Raw genomic sequence first — 22,634 nt, 5'->3', positions numbered from 1 at the left:
TAGATTGTGTTGATGAAAATTCTGCTCACTTTCTTTCATACAACTGTCACAAAGATTAAATGAGATAGTAAACATGAAATTATTATATAAATGGAAATATGTTATCACTTCACTCTTAGAACTGGAGATATGTCAGTGTAGAATACTATTTCTTTGCATCATTATCTGAAAATATTATCACATACTTTTCTAAGATGATCTTTGAACACAGTAAAGTTAGCAAAGAATAGTTTGATACTGTGATCCATTGAATTAGTTACCATGGTTAATAAATAGGTGCCTGGAAAATGAGTATAGTTTTGCATTTGGGAGTTTAAATCTGATCCTTTTTGGTTGTCATGTATTGTCACTTGAGAATTTCCAAGTGCAGAAAAAGCTGAAGTTTTTTGCTGATGTATAGTTAACTAAAGAGTAGAAGTAGTCCTATCTTACGTTAAATAAGAAACATTATTACTGAGCCGGGCGCAGTGTCTCAGGCTTGTAATCCCAGCACTTTGGGAGGCCGAGGCCGGCGGATCACGAGGTCAGGAGATGGAGACACTACTGGCTAATACGGTGAAACCCCGTCTCTACTAAAAATACAAACAATTAGCTGGGCATGGTGGCAGGCGCCTGTAATCCCAGCTACTCGGGAGGCTGAGCCTGGAGAATGGCGTGAACCCAGGAGGCGGAGCTTGCAGTGAGCCGAGATTGCGCCACTGCACTCCAGCCTGGGAGACAGCCAAACTCCGTCTCAAAAAAAAAAGAAAGAAAGAAAGAAAAGAAACCTTATTATTTCGCTGAAACCAGGATTTAGAATTAGAAGGAATCTCTGTGAACGTATAAATAGATTCCTATTTCACAGAGGAGAAAATTAAGGCTCAGAAACAATCAGTAATTAGTAATTGGCTTGTTTGCAGTCATCTGGTTTAGGTAGTGCTAAAACCTGAACTGTAAGGTCTGAAGTGTTCTTTCTGTTCTAACAGGGTTGTATCCAGGCATCTCATTATGGTTTGGTAATATTTCCTGGTTCACATGAAAATAATTACTCTTAGGTATTAAAGGGATCTATCCACATATACACATGAATATACACATAGACACTTAAACCTTATTTACAGACCTTTTTTCCCTCTTTAGCTAGTTTAGTCTTATAAATTGTAGCATAACAAAAACTGTACTTGGCTAGATTTGAAGTGTAATAGTTAAGGAAAGAAAATCAGTTATATTCTTCAGAATGGTTTGTCCACGTTCATGCTTCATGACTGTCATGTGTTGAGTTATCTTCTTTCTGGCAAGTGGAAATGACAGAGGAGCCTTGTAACACGTGTCTGCCGTGAATGTTGTTGCTAAAGAGTAGGAGAGAACTGGTCAGGCGCTGTGGCCCGCGCCTGTAATCCCAGCACTTTGAGAGGCCCAGACGGGGAGATCACCTGAGATGGAGTTTGAGACCAGCCTGTCTAACATGGTGAAACCCGGTGTCTACAAAAAATACAAAAAAAAAAAAAAAAAAATAGCTGGGTGTGGTGGCAGACGCCTATAATCCCAGCTACTCAGGAGGCTGAGGCACAAGAATAGCTTGAACCCAAGAGGCGGAGGTTGCAGTGAGCCAAGATCGCGCCACTGCACTCCAGCCTGGACAACAGAGGAGACTCCATCTCAGGGAAAAAAAAAAAAAAGGAAAAGCAGTAGGAGAGCACTGTATTATTTGCTCGTACTAAAAAACAAATAAACAAAAAAAACCCAAACCCTCTGCAAGCTGTTTGTAATTTTAATATTTTGTTATGTTAATTATCTATTATATATAGAGCCTTTTCTCTAGTTATTTAATTCCGGGTAAATAGTCATTGTAGAAGAGTTAATTCTTTGCATTGTTGGGTACTCCTTTTTTTGGTTCCATTGATTTCACAAACTTTTTAGTCTCTTTATTCTTTCTCGAAGATGATGGTGCTAGGTGCTACTGTCATTCCTGTTTTGTCCAAGTGCCCTTGGTGTGTCTCCCATTTTGGTGTGGAAATGAACTCTAGATTAGAGAATCCTAATAAACAGGACAAATTGAAGTGATAACTTTATTGTGGTTTTGTAAATTGTGAATCGGCTTTCACAAAGCCTTGCAAATATTTTGGGGAGTAGTAAATTGTTAAGAGCATATTGCCTCAAGAAATTCCTTATTTTGTATGGGAAAGCAGCTTTGGATAGAGTTTGCTGAACTGAAGTTAGGTATTATGTAGACCCTTATATAAAGCTCATTTTAAAATATGCTCCTTGGTTTGCAGAATCAAGGAAATTTGAATAGGAGATAATTTTCTGTGTCAGATAAAAGGTGATACTTAAAGATTAAGGCATATTTAAATTCAGCAAGGGCAATCCATTGAGTAATTATATCACAGCTAATATACCTATAATTGCTCAAGAGTTTGTTCGTATTCTTGACTACTTAATATTTTCAGTAGTTCATGGGAGTATTTTCTCTTGTCCTTAAGTTTTTTGATGATGACTTTGTTCTTTATAGATTATCTGAAAGGACTAGGCAGGTAGTGTTAAAAGCCAGGGCTATAAAGCTAGACTTTTTCAAATTCCAACTCTATTACTATGCAACCCTTGGATTAGTTACTTCTTACTTCTTGCTATCTCAGTTTCCTCCTAGACAATGAGGTCAATACCTTTCTTGTTAGGATTAAATGAATAGGTTTAAATAAAGCATTTAGAACAGTGTCTGTAGTATGTAGTTAACCATGATTGTGATCATTATCATCATGTGGCCCCCTAAGCTATTGCCAAGAACTTTTTCCCAGCCCTCTTTTAAAAGCATAGCTTTATGTTGCTGCTTATTTGTTGTTTGCTCATTATTAATGAAGTTCCAGTAAATAAATATCTGAGTATACACTTCATTTTGTGTATATTTTACAACATATGTGAGATTCCTAACCAAATGAGGCATTCTTTTGGGCCATTCTGTTAACCTTTTGGTATTAACAGACTACATTATCTGTGTAAGCAATAACACAGAATTTGGCAATTGAAACTTTTGATGTTTAATGATGTCTTTTAGCACTTTCTTGGAATGGAAAAATCATTTTCCAGTGACATCTATTGCCTTATCTGTTCATTATCCAGTCAGTAAACAAACATCTTGTGTCCCAGGCCTTACACCAGGTTCTGGGGAAAACAATGGGAAATAAGAATTGTTAGGAAGGCAGCAGATGAGGGTCTAAGAGAGAGTTAACAATGTGGATATATGCTTCTTTGAGGCTGGAGCATAATAGACTTGGAATACATTGACATGAGATGATAAGGGAAATATATACAGGATCCAGGTCATGTAGAATTTTGCAGGCCGAGAGAATGAGTTTGAATTTGATTTTGAGTGCAGTAGGAAATCATTCTGCAATTTTAAGTAGAGGAGTAATAGGATTTATAAAAAGTTGATTGTTGCTCATGTGTGAACGATGAATTGAAGGGGGCAAGAATAGAAATGGAGAGAGAAGTTGAGAGTCCACTGCAGTAGTCTAAGTAGAAGACGAAGATGGTCTGGACTAGAAGGGTAGCAAAGAAGATGGACAGTAGTGTGTGGATACCAGATATATTTGGTATAGGACTTGGTCCTGGATTAGATGAGTGGTAAGGCAAAGGGAAGAGTCAGGGATGACTAAGCTTCTGGATTTAGTGACTGGGTGGGTGGTTGTGCCAGGTACTGGGAGAAGGGAGATTTGGAGAAGACCAGGTTTGTTTGTTACAAGAAGGTGGGTAGGTGTAGGGAGAAAAGGACATGTTAATTTTGAGACACTTAAGAATCATCCAAGTCGTGCACATTTACATATATAAATCTAGAGGTCAAAACCAGAAATACAAATATGGGATAGTATTTTAAACCATGGACCAGATGAGTCACTTGGGGAGATAGGAAGAGGAGAGGGCCGAGGTCAGGTAAAAGAAAGATCTAGCCTGGGTGCAGTGGCTCATGCCTGTAATCCCAGAACTTTGGGAGGCTGAGTTGGGTGGATCGCTTGAGTCCAGGAGTTTGAGACCAGCCTGTACAACATAGCAAAACCTCGTCTTTATTTTTTTTTTAATTAAAAAAAATTAATGATGTCTTTTAGCACTTTCTTGGAAAATCATTTTCCAGTGACATCTATTGCCTTATCTGTTCATTATCCAGTCAGTGAACAAACATCTTGTGTTCCAGGCCTTACACCAGGTTCTGGGGAAAACAATGGGAAATAAAAATTGTTAGGAAGGCAGCAGATAAGGGTCTAAGAGAGAGTTAATTTAAAAAAAAAAAAAAAAAAAAGATCTGGCGAAGGAGACTGAGAAGGTGTCTTATGGCCAGGCACTGTGCCCTGATTACAGTGTTGTGAGCCACCTGTAATCCCAACACTTTGAGAGGCCAAGGTACACAGATCACTTGACGTCAAGAGTTCAAGACCAGCCTGGCCAACATGGTAAAACCCCATCTCTACTAAAAATACAAAAATTAGCTGGGCGTGGTGGTGGGCACCTGTAATCCCCACTGCTAGGGAGGCTGAGGCAGGATAATCGCTTGACCCCGGGAGGCAGAGGTTGCAGTGAGCCAAGATCATGCCACTGCACTCCAACCTGGGCGACTGAGCGAGACTCTGTCTCACAAGGAGAAAAAAAAAAAGAGAAGGTGTCTTAGTCCATTTTCTGTTGCTTATACCAGAATACCTGAAACTGGGTAATTTATAAAGAAAAGGAATTTAATTTTTATAGTTGTGGAAGCTGAAAAGTTCAAGATCAAATGGCCACATTGGGTAAGGGCCTTCTTGCAGGTGGGACTGCAGAGTTGCCGAGAATATCACATGGAGGCGGAGGTGAGTGTGCAAGCTCAGTTCTCTTTTTCTCTGCTTATAAAGCAACCAGTCCTACCCCCATGATAACCCATCAATCCATTCATTTATGAATGGATTAATTCATTCATAAGGGCTGAGCCTCCATGACCCTCTTAAAGGCCCTGCCTCTCTAGACTGCCACATTAGGGGTTAAATTTTAACATGAGTTTCGGAGGGGACACATACTCAAACAATAACAGGAGTCTTTGAAAAAAGAAAGGTCAGATACACAAAACTAATAAAAATGGTTACATCTAGCAGGGAGAGTGGGGAGCAAGGTTTTTCACTTTTTTCAAATGTATATATATAATTATTTTAAAGCACATGAAAGTTGTTCTTGGGTTTTTTTTGGGGGGTGGGAGCGGTGCGGGGAGAGGGCCTTGAGCCAGGATCTCTGTCACCCAGGCTAGATTGTTAGATTGCAGTGGCACGATCATAGCTCTCTGCAGCCTTGACCTCCTAGGCTCAAGTAATCCTCCCACCTCAGCCTCCTGAGTATCTGGGACCACAGATACCATGAGGTGCATGCCACCACACAGGAGTAATTTTTTAAATTTTTTGGTAGGGATGGGGTCTTGTTATGTTGCCCAGGCTGGTCTTGAACTCTGGGACTCAGGTGATCCTCTCACCTGGCATCCCGATGTGCCAGGATTACAAGCATGAACCACTGTGCCCAGCCTATTTCTGTATTCTCTATTATTTTCCATTGGCTTCTAACTATCCTTTTACCAATACCATACTGTCATGATTACTGTAGATTTATAGTAATTGTTGACATCAGTTAGTGCAAGTCCTTCAACTTTGTTCTTCATCCCAATTGTTTTCGCTACTTTGTTTTTGAATTTCTGTAAAAATTTGAACTGCTTTTTTAATAAAACTTGCTTGAATTTGATTGATCTTCATTAAGGCTATACATTACTTTGGGGGATGTATTAGTGTGTTTTCACAGTGCTATGAAGATACTACCTGAGACTGGGTAATTTGTAAAGGAGAGAGGTTTAATTGACTCACAGTTCTGTATGGCTGAGAAGGCCTCAGGAAACTTACAATCATGGTGGAAGGGGGAAACAGGAACCTTCTTCACAAGGCAGCAGAAGAGAGAAGAGTGTGAAGGAGGAACTGTCAAACGCATAACCATCAGATCTCATGAGAACTCACTCACTGTCATGAGAACAGCATGGGGGAAACCGCCCCCATGATCCAATCACCTCCCTCCCTCCACATGCGGGGATTACAGGACCCTCCCTGGGCACATCGGTATTACAATTTAGGTGGGGACACAGAGCCAAACCATATCGGGGAAATTGACATGATAACAATATTGAGTCTTCCAAACAATCAACAAAACATGCTAATCATTTATTTAGGCTCTGTATAATTTATTCTTTCTTTATTTCTTTTTAGATTTTGCTTATATTTTGTTAAATTTGTCTCTAAATATTTTATATTTGCAGATGTTACTGAACCTGAAATTTCAAAAAATTATTCCAAGTATATAATAGTCCAGTTTTTATTCCAAGTATGTAGCAGAAAGTATTAGTTGTGATCTTTTATCCTATGACCTTGCTAAATTCACTTTCTTCTCGTAGTTCTGAGCATTTTAAAATTTTCTTTTATTTTGACCTATGTTATTTAGGACTATGTGCATTAACTTCTAACTACCTAGAAATTTTTTATTTCTTTTTTTGTGTGTGTGTACTAAAGATTGACATAATTTCTGGCTTATCAGAGATTGTCATTTATAATGCCCATTCTTAGCAATTTTTTGAGACTTGTTTCTTAGCTTAATCATAAGTGTGGCTCATGAAAAAGTTCCGTATTCCTACAGTGGTGTTGCTTTAGAATAGAAAGAATAGAGGATATAAATGTCAGAGCAGATATTCACCCAGGCTTTTCCAAGTCCAAATTCGGTAGTTCTTCTACTTTACTGTACACAACAGTCCAGTGAGAGTATTTTCACCCCAGTTACACAAGTATAAATGTCCCAGGTATTTAAGGACCGTAAAGTAGGGAGTTTCATAGATATTATCTGAGTTTCATAGATAGTCAGTTTAAGTGTTAACTGACTTGTTAAGAACACTCATCCCTAAGAATCAATAGGGATGAGTGTTCTGTTAATTCTAGTAATGGGAAACATTTGAAAATACTAGGACAACAGACCGGGCGCGGTGGCTCAAGCCTGTAATCCCAGCACTTTGGGAGGCCGAGACGGGCGGATCACGAGGTCAGGAGATCGAGAGACCATCCCGGCTAACACGGTGAAACCCCGTCTCTACTAAAAAATACAAAAAAACTAGCCGGGCGAGGTGGCGGGCGCCTGTAGTCCCAGCTACTCGGGAGGCTGAGGCAGGAGAATGGCGTAAACCCGGGAGGCGGAGCTTGCAGTGAGCTGAGATCCGGCCACTGCACTCCAGCCTGGGTGACAGAGCAAGACTCCGTCTCAAAAAAAAAAAGAAAGAAAATACTAGGACAAGCTAAACTTCTGGGACTATTTTTTTATCTTGTGTGCATATGTGTGTGACTCTGGAATTCCTCAGTGACCGCTGAAAATCCTCTCAATGGGCTGTTTTGTATAGTAGAAGAACTATGGAATTTGGACTTGGACAAGCGAGATTGAACTCCTGCTTTGACATTTATATGCTGCCGACTTGCTATTTGGGGCCCTTGGAGCACTCAGTTTCTCATTTGTAAAAAAGCAAGGATAAAAATAACTGTCCCTTACAAACGGCTGTTAGCATTATGTTTGTTAACTATTTTTAAACTATAAATCGCTATACACAAGTAGTTATTATTACATACATCCAAAACTCTACCCTTGTGCTAGTTGGACTTTTTTTTACAATTAGAAAGGAAATTATGGCACTCATTTACTCCGTGTGTCTAATAATTGAATGAGGAAAAAGAGAATCAGGCATGTGAAGTGACAATGCCAAGGTCTCACAGTTAGCCAAATCTCCCAACTCTAGTCTGGTATTCCTTCATTATCTTAATTTTTGACCTTACTGTTAGTCCCCCATCTTTTTGATGAAAATGTTTTGCTAAGATTGCATTGGTAATGAAAAACTGCATGAACATTTAGAAGTAGATTAACAAAAATGAGAAATGGGATTTTTCTTTTTCTAATCTCTTTATTTATTTATTTATTTATTTATTTGACAGACTCTTGCTCTGTCACCCAGGCAGGAGCACAGTGGCGCCAGCTGTGCTTACTGCAACCTCCACCTCCCAGGCTCAAGTGGTTCTTGTGCCTCAGCCTCCCAAGAAGCAGAGACTACAGGCCTGTACCACCACTACCGGCTAACTTTTGTATTTTTAATACAGACAGGGTTCCACAATGTTGGCCAGTCTGGTCTCGAACTCCTGGCCTCAAACGATCCTCCTACCTCCTACCTCTGGCACAGTGGCTCATGCCTGTAATCCCAACACTTTGGGAGGCCAAGGCAGGCAAATCACCTGAGGTTAGGCATTTGATAACAGCCTGGCCAACATGGAGAAACCCTGTCTCTACTAAAAATACAAAAATTAACGGGCATGGTGGCGCATGCCTGTAATCCCAACTACTCCAGAGGCTGAAACAGGAGAATTACTTGAACCTGGGAGGTGGAGGTTGTGGTAAGCCGAGATGGCACCACTGCACTCCAGCCTGGGTGACAGAGCAGAGCAAGACTTTGTTTTTAAAAGGAAAAAAAAAAATTAGACCCAGGACAGTTTCTAATTTTTCAGCAATTAGAAACCTGTGATGAGTTGAGTGTATTTTATACATCACTAGATTTAAGTTGAGGAACTTTTTACTCCAGAAATACGTACCCTCATAACCTGCTGATCCATTATTGGGAGATTTATGGAGATTCTGAATGCTTTTAAATTGTATCCTAATTTGGCATTTTAATTTGTCTAATTCCCCAAGACTGACTGACTTCCTTCCTTGCTTCCCTTCCTCCCTCACTTCCTCCCTCCCTCCTTTCTTTTTCTTTTCTTTTCTTTTAACACGGTCTTACTCTATCGCCCAGGTTGAGGTGCAGTGCCACAATCATAGCTCACTGCAACCTCAAACTTCTGGACTCAGGCAGTCCTCTGGCCTCAGCCTCCCAAGTACCTGGGACTATACACACATACCACCACACCTGGCTAATTGTTTTTTTGTTTTGTTTTGTTTTGCTTTGCTTTTAAGAGATGGGGTCTCACTATGTTTCCCAGGCTGGTCTGGACCTCCTGGCCTCAAATGATCTTCCTGTCTCGGCCTCCCAAAACGATAGGATTATTACAGGTGTGAGCCATCATGCCTAGCCCTTCCCAAGACCTTAGAAAGTTGAAAAAGATTCAATAAATTTTTTTCATATATTCCCATTCACATCATTATGAATTTTCAGAGTACATGTTGTTTAACTGGAACAACCACATGGTAGATACTGTTATCTGATTCAGAGTGTCAGATGATCTGATAGTTATTCTGATATTGTGCGTTCTATTTGAATTATCTTTGGCTTTATACCCCTGCACAAGTAGAAAACTGTATCAAAGCCTCATTTGTCAAGATATATTACTCAGATTATTTTGTTTCCAAGAGTAAGTCACAGTTCCTTAATCTTAACAGTTTTAGGGAAATCTACAGCTATTTTGGAGTAGTCTAATCCAATTAAGAAAAGATACTTCTGGCGGTTGAGGCCAGAGCATCTTTTGAGCCCGAGTTCCAGCCTGTGGTGACCTGTGACCGTGCTACTGCACTCTGGGTGACAGAGGAAGACCCTGTCACAAAACAAACAAACAACAAAAAATATAGATACTTCTGAAAGCAAGAAAGGTTACTGAGAAGCGTAACACTTATTGGCTGTCTTTGTGTGCCTTGTATGAAGAACAATGTGTTTTATTGAGCACACTGACATAATTTTTTACTTGAGAAAGTAAAATTCATCTGGATAGATGATTTTTTTTAAAGGAAGTATGTTCGTTTTATTTTGGAATTATGTTGCTAAGAAAATGAAAATCAATGGTTCTGTTACTCTCACTTTCTTTTCCTTTTCTACCTTGTTAACTTTTCCAATAACTCTTATATTACTCAGGGAGATGCTTTTATCATGTTATCCATAAATGTTTTTTGTTTTGCTTGGGGGGGACTCTCAGTAATTTACTTGCACATTGTTTTTGTATTACAAGTGTGGCTAATGTTTAAAATGAATGAAGTATTATAGTCTTAGCACTGGATATACAGCCTACAAAGAACCTTTGTGAGCTGATTTTTTCTAAGCACTTCTGCAGGAAACAAACATAAAAAACCCCACATTTAATGTTAACTCTGTTTTAAATGCTTCAGCTTCAGTTAAGGTCTGTTACACTCTTAATGCATTTCTTGTATCTATGTAAGTGTTCAAAATGAAAATTATTTGATGTTTGCGTTATGCTTCTGCCCGGTTTCTGTCTTCTCAACCCCATCCACAGACCTATAAGATTTGTTTCAGAGGCCGGGCGCGGTGGCTCAAGCCTGTAATCCCAGCACTATGGGAGGCCGAGACGGGTGGATCACGAGGTCAGGAGATCGAGACCATCCTGGATAACACGGTGAAACCCCGTCTCTACTAAGAAATACAAAAAACTAGCCGGGCAAGGTGGCGGGCGCCTGTAGTCCCAGCTACTCGGGAGGCTGAGGCCGGAGAATGGCGTGAACCCGGGAGGCGGAGCTTGCAGTGAGCTGAGATCCGGCCACTGCACTCCAGCCTGGGCTACAGAGCGAGACTCCGTCTCAAAAAAAAAAAAAAAAAAAAAAAAAGATTTGTTTCAGCAACCTCATTCTTACAAACAAAACTAACTTACAAACGTGCACTTGGTGCAAAGTAGATGCCACTGAAGGTCAAGAATATGTGTTAGATTTCTGTTTGAGGACATTTCAACATTTTAAACAGACTAGGAATACTTAGATTTACTCCTACATCTAGGAATCTCACTGACATTCTGTCATCACAGATTTCAAAAATTAGTGCTATTCGATTGAATTTTGAAAAGTGGCTCTCCTTAAAAATGATTATTTCATCTTACTTTAGCTATGTGGATAGACTAGAACCCTTTTACCTCATAATAATTTTTGATGGATTATCCTTGTAGTACATTTCAAGATGTTTAGATTGATGAAGAATAATTCATTTTTGTTATACAACACAAGCTAAGATTGTTCTAAATCTGTGGCTACTTCTGTTATGTAGTCTGTGGAAACCAGTTACATAGGCTTTTGTATAGCATACTAATATGGAAAGGAAGTACCTGTAAGTGAATACTCAGGGCAACATTTACCATGATTTTTTTGGAAAATTGTGACATTCAAGAAGCATGGAGATTAATGGGTATGATACTCCATTAAAAATATTAAAGAGCATGGAGAAACATTAAGTGACTACTATGTGCCAGTCACTGTGTAGTGTACTTATATATAATTTATCTTGGCTGGGCGTGGTGGCTCACACCTGTAATCCCAGCACTTTGGGAGGCTAAGGCGGGTGGATCATCTGAGAGGTCAGGAGTTCCAGACCAGCCTGACCAACATGGTGAAACCCCATCTCTACTAAATACAAAAAATTAGCCGGGCATGGTGGCAGACGTCTGTAGTCCCAGCTACTTGGGAGGCTGAGACAGGAGAATCACTTGAATCCAGGAAGCAGAGGTTGCAGTGAGCCGAAATTGTGCCATTGCACTCAAGCCTGGGCAACAAGAGCGAAACTCCGTCTCAAAAAAAAAAAATTATCTTAAAGTAGAGAAACTAACTTGTTGAGAATCCCCCAAAACAAAACAAAAACATTTAAGGGTGACATAAAAATAGGGATGGGGGCTGGGCGCAATGGCTCACACCTGTAATCCCAGCACTTTGGGAGGCCAAGGCGGGTAGATCACCTAAGGTCAAGAGTTTGAGACCCGCCTGGCCAACATGGTGAAACCCTGTCTCTACTAAAAATACAAAAAATAACTGGGTGTGGTGGCACGCACCTGTAATTCCAGCTACTCGGGAGGCTGAGGCAGGAGAATCGCTTGAACTCAGGAGGCGGAGGTTGCAGTGAGCCATGATCGCGCCATTGCACTCCAGCCTGGGCAACAAGAGCAAAACTCCATCTCAAAAAAGAAAAATAAGGATGGAGATATTTTACAAATATGCACAAATGCAAATTATTTAACCTAAAGTCGTATAACTAGTAAGTCAGGACATATTGGCAGCTTTCAGCCACCAAGTTTTCCCTTTTCCCTATAAAATGGGTCATGATGAAGATGATAATAAGTAAGATTAACAGGGTATGTTGATGCTAGATTAGTCACTGTTGCAGTTTGAAGACACATGCAGTAAAATACATCAGGTTTTTTCTGGAAAAAAGGTAGTCTAGCTAGACAAGATGGCTCTCACCTGTAATCCTAGCACTTTGGGAGGCCGAGACAGGAGCTTCACTTGGTACCCAGAAGATCACTCTGGGTAACATAGTGAGACTCTGTCTCTACAAAAAAACAAAACAAAACAAACAAAACTATTCTGCAATCTGGATACCCTTATTTATACTAATCATCATTGTATTGCTCTGCTAGGGTTGTCATGACAGAATACCACAGACCGGATGGTTTAAACAACAGAAATTGTTTTTCTCCCAGTTTTGTAGGCTGCAAGTCCAAGATCAAGGTGCCAGCAGGGTTTATTTCTGGTGAGGACTCTCTTCCCGGCTTACAGACAGCCACCTTCTCTCTGTGTCCTTACGTAGTCTTTCCTCTGTGTCCAGGTAGAAGAGAAAACTGTCTGGTACTTCTTCCAATAAGGACGTGAGTCCATATTAGGGTACCACCCTTATTACCTCATTTAACCTTAATTAGCTTCTTAAAGGCAGTATCTCCAAATTATAGTCACATGAGTATTAGGACTTCACCATATGAATTTGAGGGGGCACAATTCAACCCATTACAAGCATATACTCTCCTTATAGCCAGTTGGCATGAGAAGTCAGATTATACACAAAATACTATTTGGGAGCATGAATTCAAAGATGGATGGTGAGATGATCAAAGGCCTTGATAATCATGCTGTGTGCCCCAATAGATACGAGGTTTATAGGCTAGCACTGTGCTGGAGATAGAGTTACCATTTTGTTTTGTTTAACTTCTCTTTTATCATAAAACCAGTCCCCTTAAATTATTTTTTTCAGGCAGTTCAGTTAATAATTTTATGGTTATGAATCCAGCCTAATAATGCCCCCCAGTGTAACATAAAAAACTTACAGCAACCTGTACTCCCATTTTGATTAGATTTGAGTCTTAGGCCGGGCACAGTGGCTTATGCCTGTAACTCCAACACTTTGGGAGACCGAGGCTAGCGGATCGCCTGAGGTCAGGAGTTCAAGACCAGCATGGCCAACATGGTGAAACCCCATCTCTACTAAAAAACACAAAAAAATTGTCCGGGCTTGGGGGCCCATGCCTGTAATCCCAGCTACTGGGTAGACTGAGGCAGGAGAATGGCTTGAACCTGGAAGGCAGATGTTGCAGTGAGCTCTGATTGCTCCACTGAAGGTGGAGGTTGCAGTGAGCTGTGATTGCTCCACTGCACGCCAGCCTGGGTGACAGAGAAAGACGATCTCAAGAAAAAAGATTTGAGTCTTTAACTCCTAAATCACATTTTGGGGCCAGCTCTTATGTTACCTCACTTTTCTAGATTGAGCTTGTCCCTTTCAATATTCTCAGAAAAATAATTTTTGATTAGTTTGGAGGGTGGGGTTGTCTTCCCAATAGGTCAGTGTACTCCTAAGATGACCGTTGTATCTGGGTCCTGCCTCCAGGTTTGTCACTAGCTTGTTCTGTGACATTACACAAGTCACTTACCTCTGAGATGTTTATCTGTGAATAAGTAGAATAGGCTTGATACTCTCTAAGGTTCCTTCTGTGATTCTAATTATTCTTACAGCATATTGATAAAGCACTTTCATAAAGCAGTATCACAACATCATTTTGCCTTTGAAAGAAAGAATTGTCAGTATGTAGAGGGTATTTAAGGCTGAGTAAATAGATGACATCATTAGGGAGAGAGTATAAAGGGAATACAAAAAGGAATCTAGGCCCAGGCTTTGAAGAACCCCAGGACGTAGAGCAGGGGGAACCGTCAGAGAAATAGGAAGAAAAATGAAAGTATTTCAAGAAATAGAGAGTGGATACTTGTGTTCAGTGAAGGTAAGAGGTTCAGTAAGATGTGTCCTTTGGATTTGGCAAATGGAGGTAATCAGTAATCTTCACAAAAGCAATTTATTTTTATTTGTCGGGGCAGAAGTCATACCACAATGAATCAGGCAGAAATATAGTGATGAGTAAGTGGAGACTGTATGTAGGCAACTGTTTTGAGAACTATTTATGAAGGAGGAATGAAAAATGGGAAATACTGAATAATGCTTATTTTCTGGTGAGAATAAAGGGGTAAAGATTGATTACACAGTGAGAACAGAAGGAGTCAAGTCCCTGAGAAGGAGGAAGGGAATGATATATATATTGACATAATGGCCTTTGGTAAGTAGAGGACTCTGCCGAGTCAGAGAAAGAATGCTGACATGGGTGAAGTGTAAATATTTTAGTAGGCTTAGTAGTAGTGGGATTGGTGAATTCTCTCACTGCTTTTATTATTTTAAAAAACGTGACAGAGCTGGACACGGTTCATACCTGTAATCCCAGCACTTTGGGAGGCCAAGGCTGGGGGATCACTTGAGCCCAGGAGTTCAAGACCAGCCTGGGCAACATGAGGAAACCCAGTCTCTACAAAAAAAATACAAAAATTAGCTTGACATGGTGGCATGTTCCTGTAGTTCCAGCTGCTCAGGAGGCTGAAGTGGGAGGATCACTTGAACCCAGGAGGTCGAGGGAGCAGTAAGCCATTATTGCACCACTGCACTGCAGCCCAGGGGACAGAGTGAGACCCTGTCTTAAAAAAAAAAAGTCAGCGTCTGAAAATAAGAAAGGAAAAAAGAGAGTAAAACATTTTAGGAGCAAGAACAAAGAATGAAATATTGTCAAAGTTAAAAAAAAAAGATTATTAGCAGGAATCATCAATTTTAGGTTTGAGATTTGGCATCTTAATAACTGGGCTGGGCACAGTGGCTCAAGCCTTTAATCCTAGTACTTTGGGAGGCTGAGATGGGCGGATCACTTGAGCCCAGGAGTTTGAGACCAGCCTGGACAACATGGCGAAACCCCATCTCTATAAAAATTAGCCTGTCATGGTGGTGTACAAATGTAGTCCCAGCTACTTAGGAAGCTGAGGCAGGAGGATTGTTTGAACCCGGGAGGCGGAGGTTGCAGTGAGCCAATATTGTGCTATTGCACACCAGCCTACAAAACAGAGTGAGACTCTGTCTCAAAAATAATAATAGGCGGGACACGGTGGCTCACGCCTGTAATCCCAGCACTTTGGGAGGCCTAGGTGGGTTGATCACAAGGTCAGGAGTTTAAGACCAGCCTGGCCAACATAGTAAAACCCCATCTTTACTAAAAATACAAAAATTAGCTGGGTATGGTGGTGGGTGCTTGTAGTCCCAGCTACTTGGGAGGCTGAGACAGGAGAATCACTTGAACCCAGGAAGCAGAGGTTGCAGTGAACTGAGATGCCACTGCACTCCAGCCTGGGCAACACAGTGAGACTGTCTTAAAATAATAATGATAATAATAATAATTGGCACATAATGGACCATTGATACATATTTGTTGAATTAAGAATTTGAAGTGGCTGTGTAATTGTGTGATTTTCTTCAGTTATGTTCAGCTGCTTAGACAGATCATAAGAATGCAGAGGATTCTGGAGGCATTGCAGTTTTGCAAAGTTTTACAGTATGTATGATTGGGGGAAGAAGAGGCAAAGTAATTGAGGATGTTTTCAAGGGAATTTTGAAAGGCAAGGAAAAATGTAAAATCCTTTACAAAATGGTTAAAATACAGAAAAGCTTTGAAGTTTTTATAAGCTTAACTATTTAGAACACTAGTGGTTGTTTTATTTTGATTGTTTCATACTTGGGATGGTTTTAAATCATCCTAAATGGTCAAAATGCAAAAAAAAAACCAAAAACAAAAACAAAAAACGGGTTAGATTCTTTTTAAGCTTAACTGTTTAAAACCTCAGTGGCCCTCTTGTTTGGCCTTACGCTATATTTCCTTCTTTTGGGAATGACAAAAAGGTTTTGAAAAGTTGTTTTTTAAACTGCGAATTTATTTTGTTCATGAAGAAATAGACTGATGAAAATAACTTCATTCCCTGGGTTATTTCTTACAAAACAAAATTTCAGACTATTATGTTTTCTAAAGAGAATTTTGGAGAAGAAAATGTCAGTATGCTCTTCTTTTTTAGCACATTGTGTAAGAACACATTATTTGCTCAAATGAAAACCACTATTGCAATAGCTTAAAAACAAAACGTTCAAATAATTGTGCAATACCATTGTTATAAGTACATACTCATAGACCCAAAATGTTTTGGGTAAAACAATGACACTGTGGGAAAGAGTAAATAGGGGCAAATGAGTTCAATTGTCAGTGTTTTGTAGGGAAAGGTTTTAGAATGTTATTTGTAAAGCAAACCCTTTTGCGCCCTGTTTATCTTTTCATCACAGATTCAATAAATTTTACCTACTGTGATAGAGATGAATGGCTGGCTTTAAAATATCTTAAATATCCTTAAATATCTTATATGCAAATATCATATATTTAGATATTTACAAATGTTTAAATATCTTTAAAATATTTTTAAAAGATATTGCCTATAAGATTTGGTTGAATATGAAAACACATAGGTTTTTTTTTTTTTTTTTGCTTGAGATGGAGTCCTGCTCTGTTGCCCAGGCTGGAGTGCAGTGGTGCAATCTTGGCTCACTGCAACCTCCACCTCCTGGGTTCAAGTGATTCTCCTGCCTTAGCCTCCCGAATAGCTGGGATTACAGGCGCAAGCCACCACACCCAGCTAATTTATGTATTTTTAGTAGAGATGGGGTTTTGCCATGTTGGCCAGGCTGGTCTTGAACTCCTGACCTCAGGTGATCTGCCCGCCTCAGCCTCCCAAAGTGCTGGAATTACAGGCATGAGCCACCACAACCAGCCAAACTCACATAGTTTTAAGTATTTGCAGAACTTAAGTATAGTTTCAAGTTAAATGGCAGGTGGAAAATCATTAACCTTTTTATATGGTTCCATTTCAAACATCCTCAGTTTATTTTTTTATTAATAAAATTCAGATTTGTGAAATAGATTTCCATTTTGTAATCCTATTGTGATGCTCTAACATCTTTGGTTTTTGTTGTTGTTGTTTTGTAATTGCTTGAGCTACATTATCTTTTTTGCTGAATCTTCACACAAGTATGACTTAAGTTTGCAAAGTTAAACTTTCAGCTTCTATGAACTCGTCTGAATATATCGTCCTCTGAGCTCCCATAGTATTTTCTACTTCATGGTCTTCATCATAGCTAGTATATGTTGAGGTCACATGAAAGGTGAGGCAATATCTTAGTATTTTATGTACATTACCTTGTTTAATTCTCAACCCTCTGATGTGTGTCATATTATCTCTGTTTTACAAACTAAGAAAAACTGATGTTTAGATAGATTTACAAATTTCTCCAGTCTTTTAGACTCTTTTTTCTTTTCTTTGCTTGCTCTGTCGTCCAGGCTGGAGTGCAGTGGTGCGATCTCGGCTCACTGCAAGCTCCGCCTCGTGGGTTCATGCCATTCTCCTGCCTCAGCCTCCCAAGTAGTTGGGACTACAGGCGCCCACCACTGCGCCCGGATATTTTTTTGTATTTTTAGTAGAGACGGGGTTTTGCCATGTTAGCCAGGATGGTCTCGATCTCCTGACCTTGTGATCCGCCCACCTGGGCCTCCCAAAGTGTTGGGATTACAGGCGTGAGCCATCGTGCCTGGCCCTGTTAGACTCTTAAGACCTGACTAAAACATTGTCTTTTCATCTAATTTTATTTAAATGCCTATTTCATCCCATTCTGTTATAATTGATTTCTTGTGTTCATTTGGCTTCTTTACCAGACTGTGATCCTCTTGAGGACAGGGACCTCCTTATCCTATTCATATTTGTATCCTCAGTGCCCACTGGAGACCCAAGAACTTTTAAAATGAGAGCTGAACGAACAACTGATACGGTAACAATGAGGCATGTGCCGTGAAGTTGTTTTTCTAGTTTAGGCATTTTGTAGGTTTATTACCTCCTACCCTTTTGATGTATTGGCATTTATAGTCACACATACATGCATATCAACAAACATATATATACATACATAGATTATTTCATCTACACATCAATCATTTGAAAGCGGCAATTATTGTCCTCATTTTGTGAATCCAAAAAATCAAGGCCTAAAGAAAATGAAACTTTGCTTAAGATCACACAGCTAGTTAGTGGCAAATCTGGGATCAAATCCAGATTTTTCAGACTTTAAATCTTATGATTGTCTACTTAAGGATATCTATACTAATAGAAACCTTTATTTTATTTCTTGATATGTTTATTTGCTTATTCAGCATTGAAGACAACAAAACAAAGGTATCCACAAATGGATTGTATCTTAAAAAGGAGAATATTACACAGATGAATGTGTGCTTTTTTTTCCGTCATTTTTGTAGTCTTTCACTTGTTTTCCTTTATGAGGCATAAAGTTTGAAAATATTTACAATAATTATAGTTTAGTCAAGGAATAAATTAGCACCAGCTATCAAACTACAGGAAGATTGAACCCGTAACCATATCATATTCTGATCAGCTAAATATAAATCTAGCATGACTCTTGGCACATACAGATTGTTCAGTTAATCTTTTTTGAGTGAATGGGTAAACAGACCTTATCAAGTGATTTCATGAGTTTTCTTTCTTAATAATATAACCCCCTAACTCATATATCTGACTTTGAATTCTAAACTGTCACTAAATCTGCTCATAAAATATAAAAATTTTTGCCATTTGGCCATGAGAATACTCCTAATACTCTTGGGTCTTCTATTAAATATAGATAAGCCTGAGTAGTGGCTTATGCCTGGAATCCTACCACTTTGGGAAGCCGAGGCAGGAGGATCACTTCAGGCCAGGAGTTCGAGACCAGCCTGGGCAACATAACTAAATGAATGAATGAATAAATGAGATTTGTAGAACATTATACCATTCTTTTTCTATGAATATATTATTCATATGTATTCACAACATATTTGGAAGTTCAGATAGTTCCTGCTGGTAACTGTTCTTAAACAGCTTTATTGAAACATAATTCACATATCATATAATTCACCCAATTAAAAAGTATGTTCACATCTATGCAACTATCAAAACAATTTTAGAACATTATCCCCCCAGAAAGAAACTCACAACTCATTGGCAGCTACTCCCCATCTTTCTCCTGCTAATTTGCTACTTTCTGTTGTTATGGATATGCATATTCTGGAAATTTTATATAAATGGGAATCATAACATGTAGTCTTTTGTGACTGACTTCTTTCACTTAGCATATTTTCAGACTCCGTTGATGCAGTAGTATGTATTACTACTTTATTTCTTTTTATGGCTGATTAATATTTCATTGTTTGGATATACTATATACCATATTTCCTATATCCATTCATCAGTTCATAAGACATTTGGGTTATAGGCTGGGTGCGGTGACTCACACCTGTAATCCCAGAACTTTGGGAGGCTGAGGCAGGTGGATCACAAGGTCAGGAGTTCAAGACCATCCTGACCAACATGGTGAAACCCTGTCTCTACTAAAAATACAAAAATTAGCCAGGCATGGTGGCGGGCACCTGTAATCCCAGTTACTTGGGAGACTGAGGCAGGAGAACCACTTGAACTCAGGAGCAGAGGTTGCAGTGAGCCGAGATCACGCCACTGCACTCCAGCCTGGGCAACAGAGTGAGACTCCATCTCAAAAAAAATAAAAATAGAAAAAAACACCTTTTGTCTGTTGACAGTGTCACTATGAACATTCCTGAATTGCTGAGTCATATGATAACTGTATTTTACCTTTGGAGGAGCTGACAGATTGTTTTCCAAAGCAGCTGAACTCTTGCATTCCTTCCAGCAGTTCCGATTTCTCCACATCCTCACTAACTCTTGTTATTAATTATTATCTGTCTTTTTTTTTTTTTTTTTTGAGACAGAGTCTTGCTGTTGTCGCCTAGGCTGGAGTACAATGGCACAATCTCGGCTCACTGCAACCTCCATCTCCGGGGTTCAAGCAATTCTCTTGCCTCAGCCTCCCGAGTAGCTGGGATTACAGGTCCTCATCACCACACCTGGCTAATTTTTATATTTTTAGTAGAGACAGGGTTTCGCCATGTTGGGCAGGCCGGTCTTGAACTCCTGACCTCATGATCCGCCTGCCTTGGCCTCCCAAAGTGCTGGGATTACAGGCATGAGCCACCGCACCCAGCCTATTATCTGTCTTTTTTACTATAACCATGCTAACAGGTATGAGATTGTATCTCATTGTGGTTTAATTTGCATTTCCTTGATGGCTGAAGATGTTAGACATCTTTTTATGTACTTATTAACAATTTGTTTTATCTTTGGAGAAATACCTGCGCAGCTCCTCTCTGTTTATTAATTGGATTATTTGCTTTTTATTACTGAGTTGTAAGAGTTTGCAGTCCAGGTACATGCATTTTATGAAATGTATGTGATTTGTGAATACTTTCCCCTGTGGGTTGTATTTATTTTCACTTTCTTTTTTCTTTTTTTTTTTTTTTTAAGCAGGGTCTCCCTCTTGCCCAGGCTGTAATGCAGTGGCACAGTCATACCTCACTGTAGCCTTGAACCCCTGAGCCCAAGCAATCCTCCCACCTCAGCCTCCTGAGCAACTAGAACTACAGGCATGGGTCATCACTCCTGGCTATTTTATTTATCGTATATAGAGATGGGATTTCACTGTGTAGCCCAGACTGGCCTCAAACTCCTGACCTCAAGTGATCACCCCACCTTGGTCTCCCAAAACGCTAGGATTATAGGCATGAGCCACCGCACCTGGCCCCAGTTGTCTTTTTATAAGTGTCTGGGCAAGTTTTTTTTTTTTTTTTTTTTTTTTTTTTTTTGAGACGGAGTCTCGCTTTGTCGCCCAGGCTGGAGTGCAGTGGCCGGATCTCAGCTCACTGCAAGCTCCGCCTCCCGGGTTTACGCCATTCTCCTGCCTCAGCCTCCCGAGTAGCTGGGACTACAGGCGCCCACCACCTCGCCCGGCTAGTTTTTTGTATTTTTAGTAGAGACGGGGTTTCACCATATTAGCCAGGATGGTCTCGATCTCCTGACCTCGTGATCCGCCCGTCTCGGCCTCCCAAAGTGCTGGGATTACAGGCTTGAGCCACCGCGCCCGGCCTGGGCAAGTTTTAATACTGTGTTAAGGACTCAGCATTTTAGCCTTTTATTGAGCATTTTAGCCTTTTATTGAAGTGATGTACTTTTTGAGTGAAAGTTTTGCTTTACTAACACCTGCAGAATGATACAATCATAGGCAATCTGGTTTTTATGTGTTGTATTACAGTGATTTAAAGTAGAAGCACTGATATCTGTAGTATGAAGCATGTTATAAATAAAGTACATTTAACTATCTTAAACATTTCAAAAAAAAATTTTTTTTTGCCCATATCATTTTATTCAGTAGAATTGTTTCCTAAATAAAACTGGTCTGTGATCTTAGATTTATGTATCAACATTTGCAGCATCTTTCGTAGTATATTCTATTTATATATAATAATGTTAAAGGAAATATGAAAGAAAATGGTAAAAAGGTAAAAATGATAAGATTAATTCTGAGTACATAGTAGTATGATATTAAATTGTAAATTAGAAAGATGTTAGACCTTCTAGTGTGTTAACATTTGGAGGTGCTAGTGCTTGATATCCTCCTTCTGTGGACAAATTACCTCCAAATTTCAATCTGGAAAATCCCTGAAATAACTACTAGAAAAGTTTTACAACTATATGGCTTTTATATTTTTACTATTTGTATTGGAATATCTATATAAATTGTTCAAAGTTTGGTTATAAAAGAAAAAAAGTGTAAACACATCATACATATCATGTGGGTTATTACTGTGATGTTATTCCTGTGTTCAGTTTTATTCAGTCATGGCTACACAGCAGAAGTTTGTAACGTATTGCTGGATTTTATTTTGCTGTATTAGCTCCTCAAGAGTTACTGATCTATGAAATGGCAGAGAATGGAAAAAATTGTGACCAGAGACGTGTAGCAATGAACAAGGAACAACATAATGGAAATTTCACAGGTAAATTTTGATGGTTTGGAGGGAGGAGTGCTATGGGTTTAAATGATATAGTTTTCATTGGAATAAAATAGAGATATATTACTTCTTGTATTTTTAATCTTATATTAATTTCTTCTTAGTAAATTAAATTATGGGTCAGTCAGGGCCTGTAAGGTGATTTTTCACAGTGATGGCAGAAGCAGCCTGGCTACAATCACATAAACAGTGTTCCAGGTGCAAGATTACTTGTTAATCTTATGGTATGGTCAGTGTTTATTTGGCTTTGCTCAGTGCTCAATTTTATTGTGCTATTTTGTAATTCTAGAAGTAGATTATAAACTTACTACACTGTTCTTAAGTATACCGTTATCAAAAAAGTTAGAATGTGAATATCATTTAAAAATTTATTTTAAAATTATAGTTTGAGATGAATAAACTTGTATTTTAGCCAGATTGGAATTTGTGGTAAATTTCAGTGTATTTGAATCCTGTTTATACAGTTACCCTGAAAATGATGACCTTTATTAATATGGATGATTTAAGTAGAAACCTTCCTTCATGCATTTAAAG

General features: G+C 39.3%; 1 protein-coding gene across 3 annotated transcripts in view; it reads left to right on the top strand.

The window, feature by feature from the left end:
• Positions 1 to 22,634, top strand: part of LOC105476843 (vacuole membrane protein 1) — a 142,157-nt gene that overhangs the window by 1,838 nt on the left and 117,685 nt on the right. For all 3 annotated transcript variants that reach the window (XM_011733104.3, XM_071082843.1, XM_011733103.3), the window contains exon 2: positions 21,984 to 22,085. In XM_011733104.3, the coding sequence (XP_011731406.1) occupies positions 22,010 to 22,085 (76 nt within the window). In that variant the 5' untranslated portion in view covers positions 21,984 to 22,009. The remainder of the gene's footprint in view (positions 1 to 21,983; positions 22,086 to 22,634) is intronic.

The sequence above is a fragment of the Macaca nemestrina genome, chromosome 17 (genome assembly GCF_043159975.1).
Source record: "Macaca nemestrina isolate mMacNem1 chromosome 17, mMacNem.hap1, whole genome shotgun sequence".
In the NCBI taxonomy this organism is placed as follows: domain Eukaryota; kingdom Metazoa; phylum Chordata; class Mammalia; order Primates; family Cercopithecidae; genus Macaca; species Macaca nemestrina.
The sequence above is the reverse complement of the archived record's forward strand: the minus strand, read 5'-3'. Positions and strand labels throughout refer to the sequence as shown.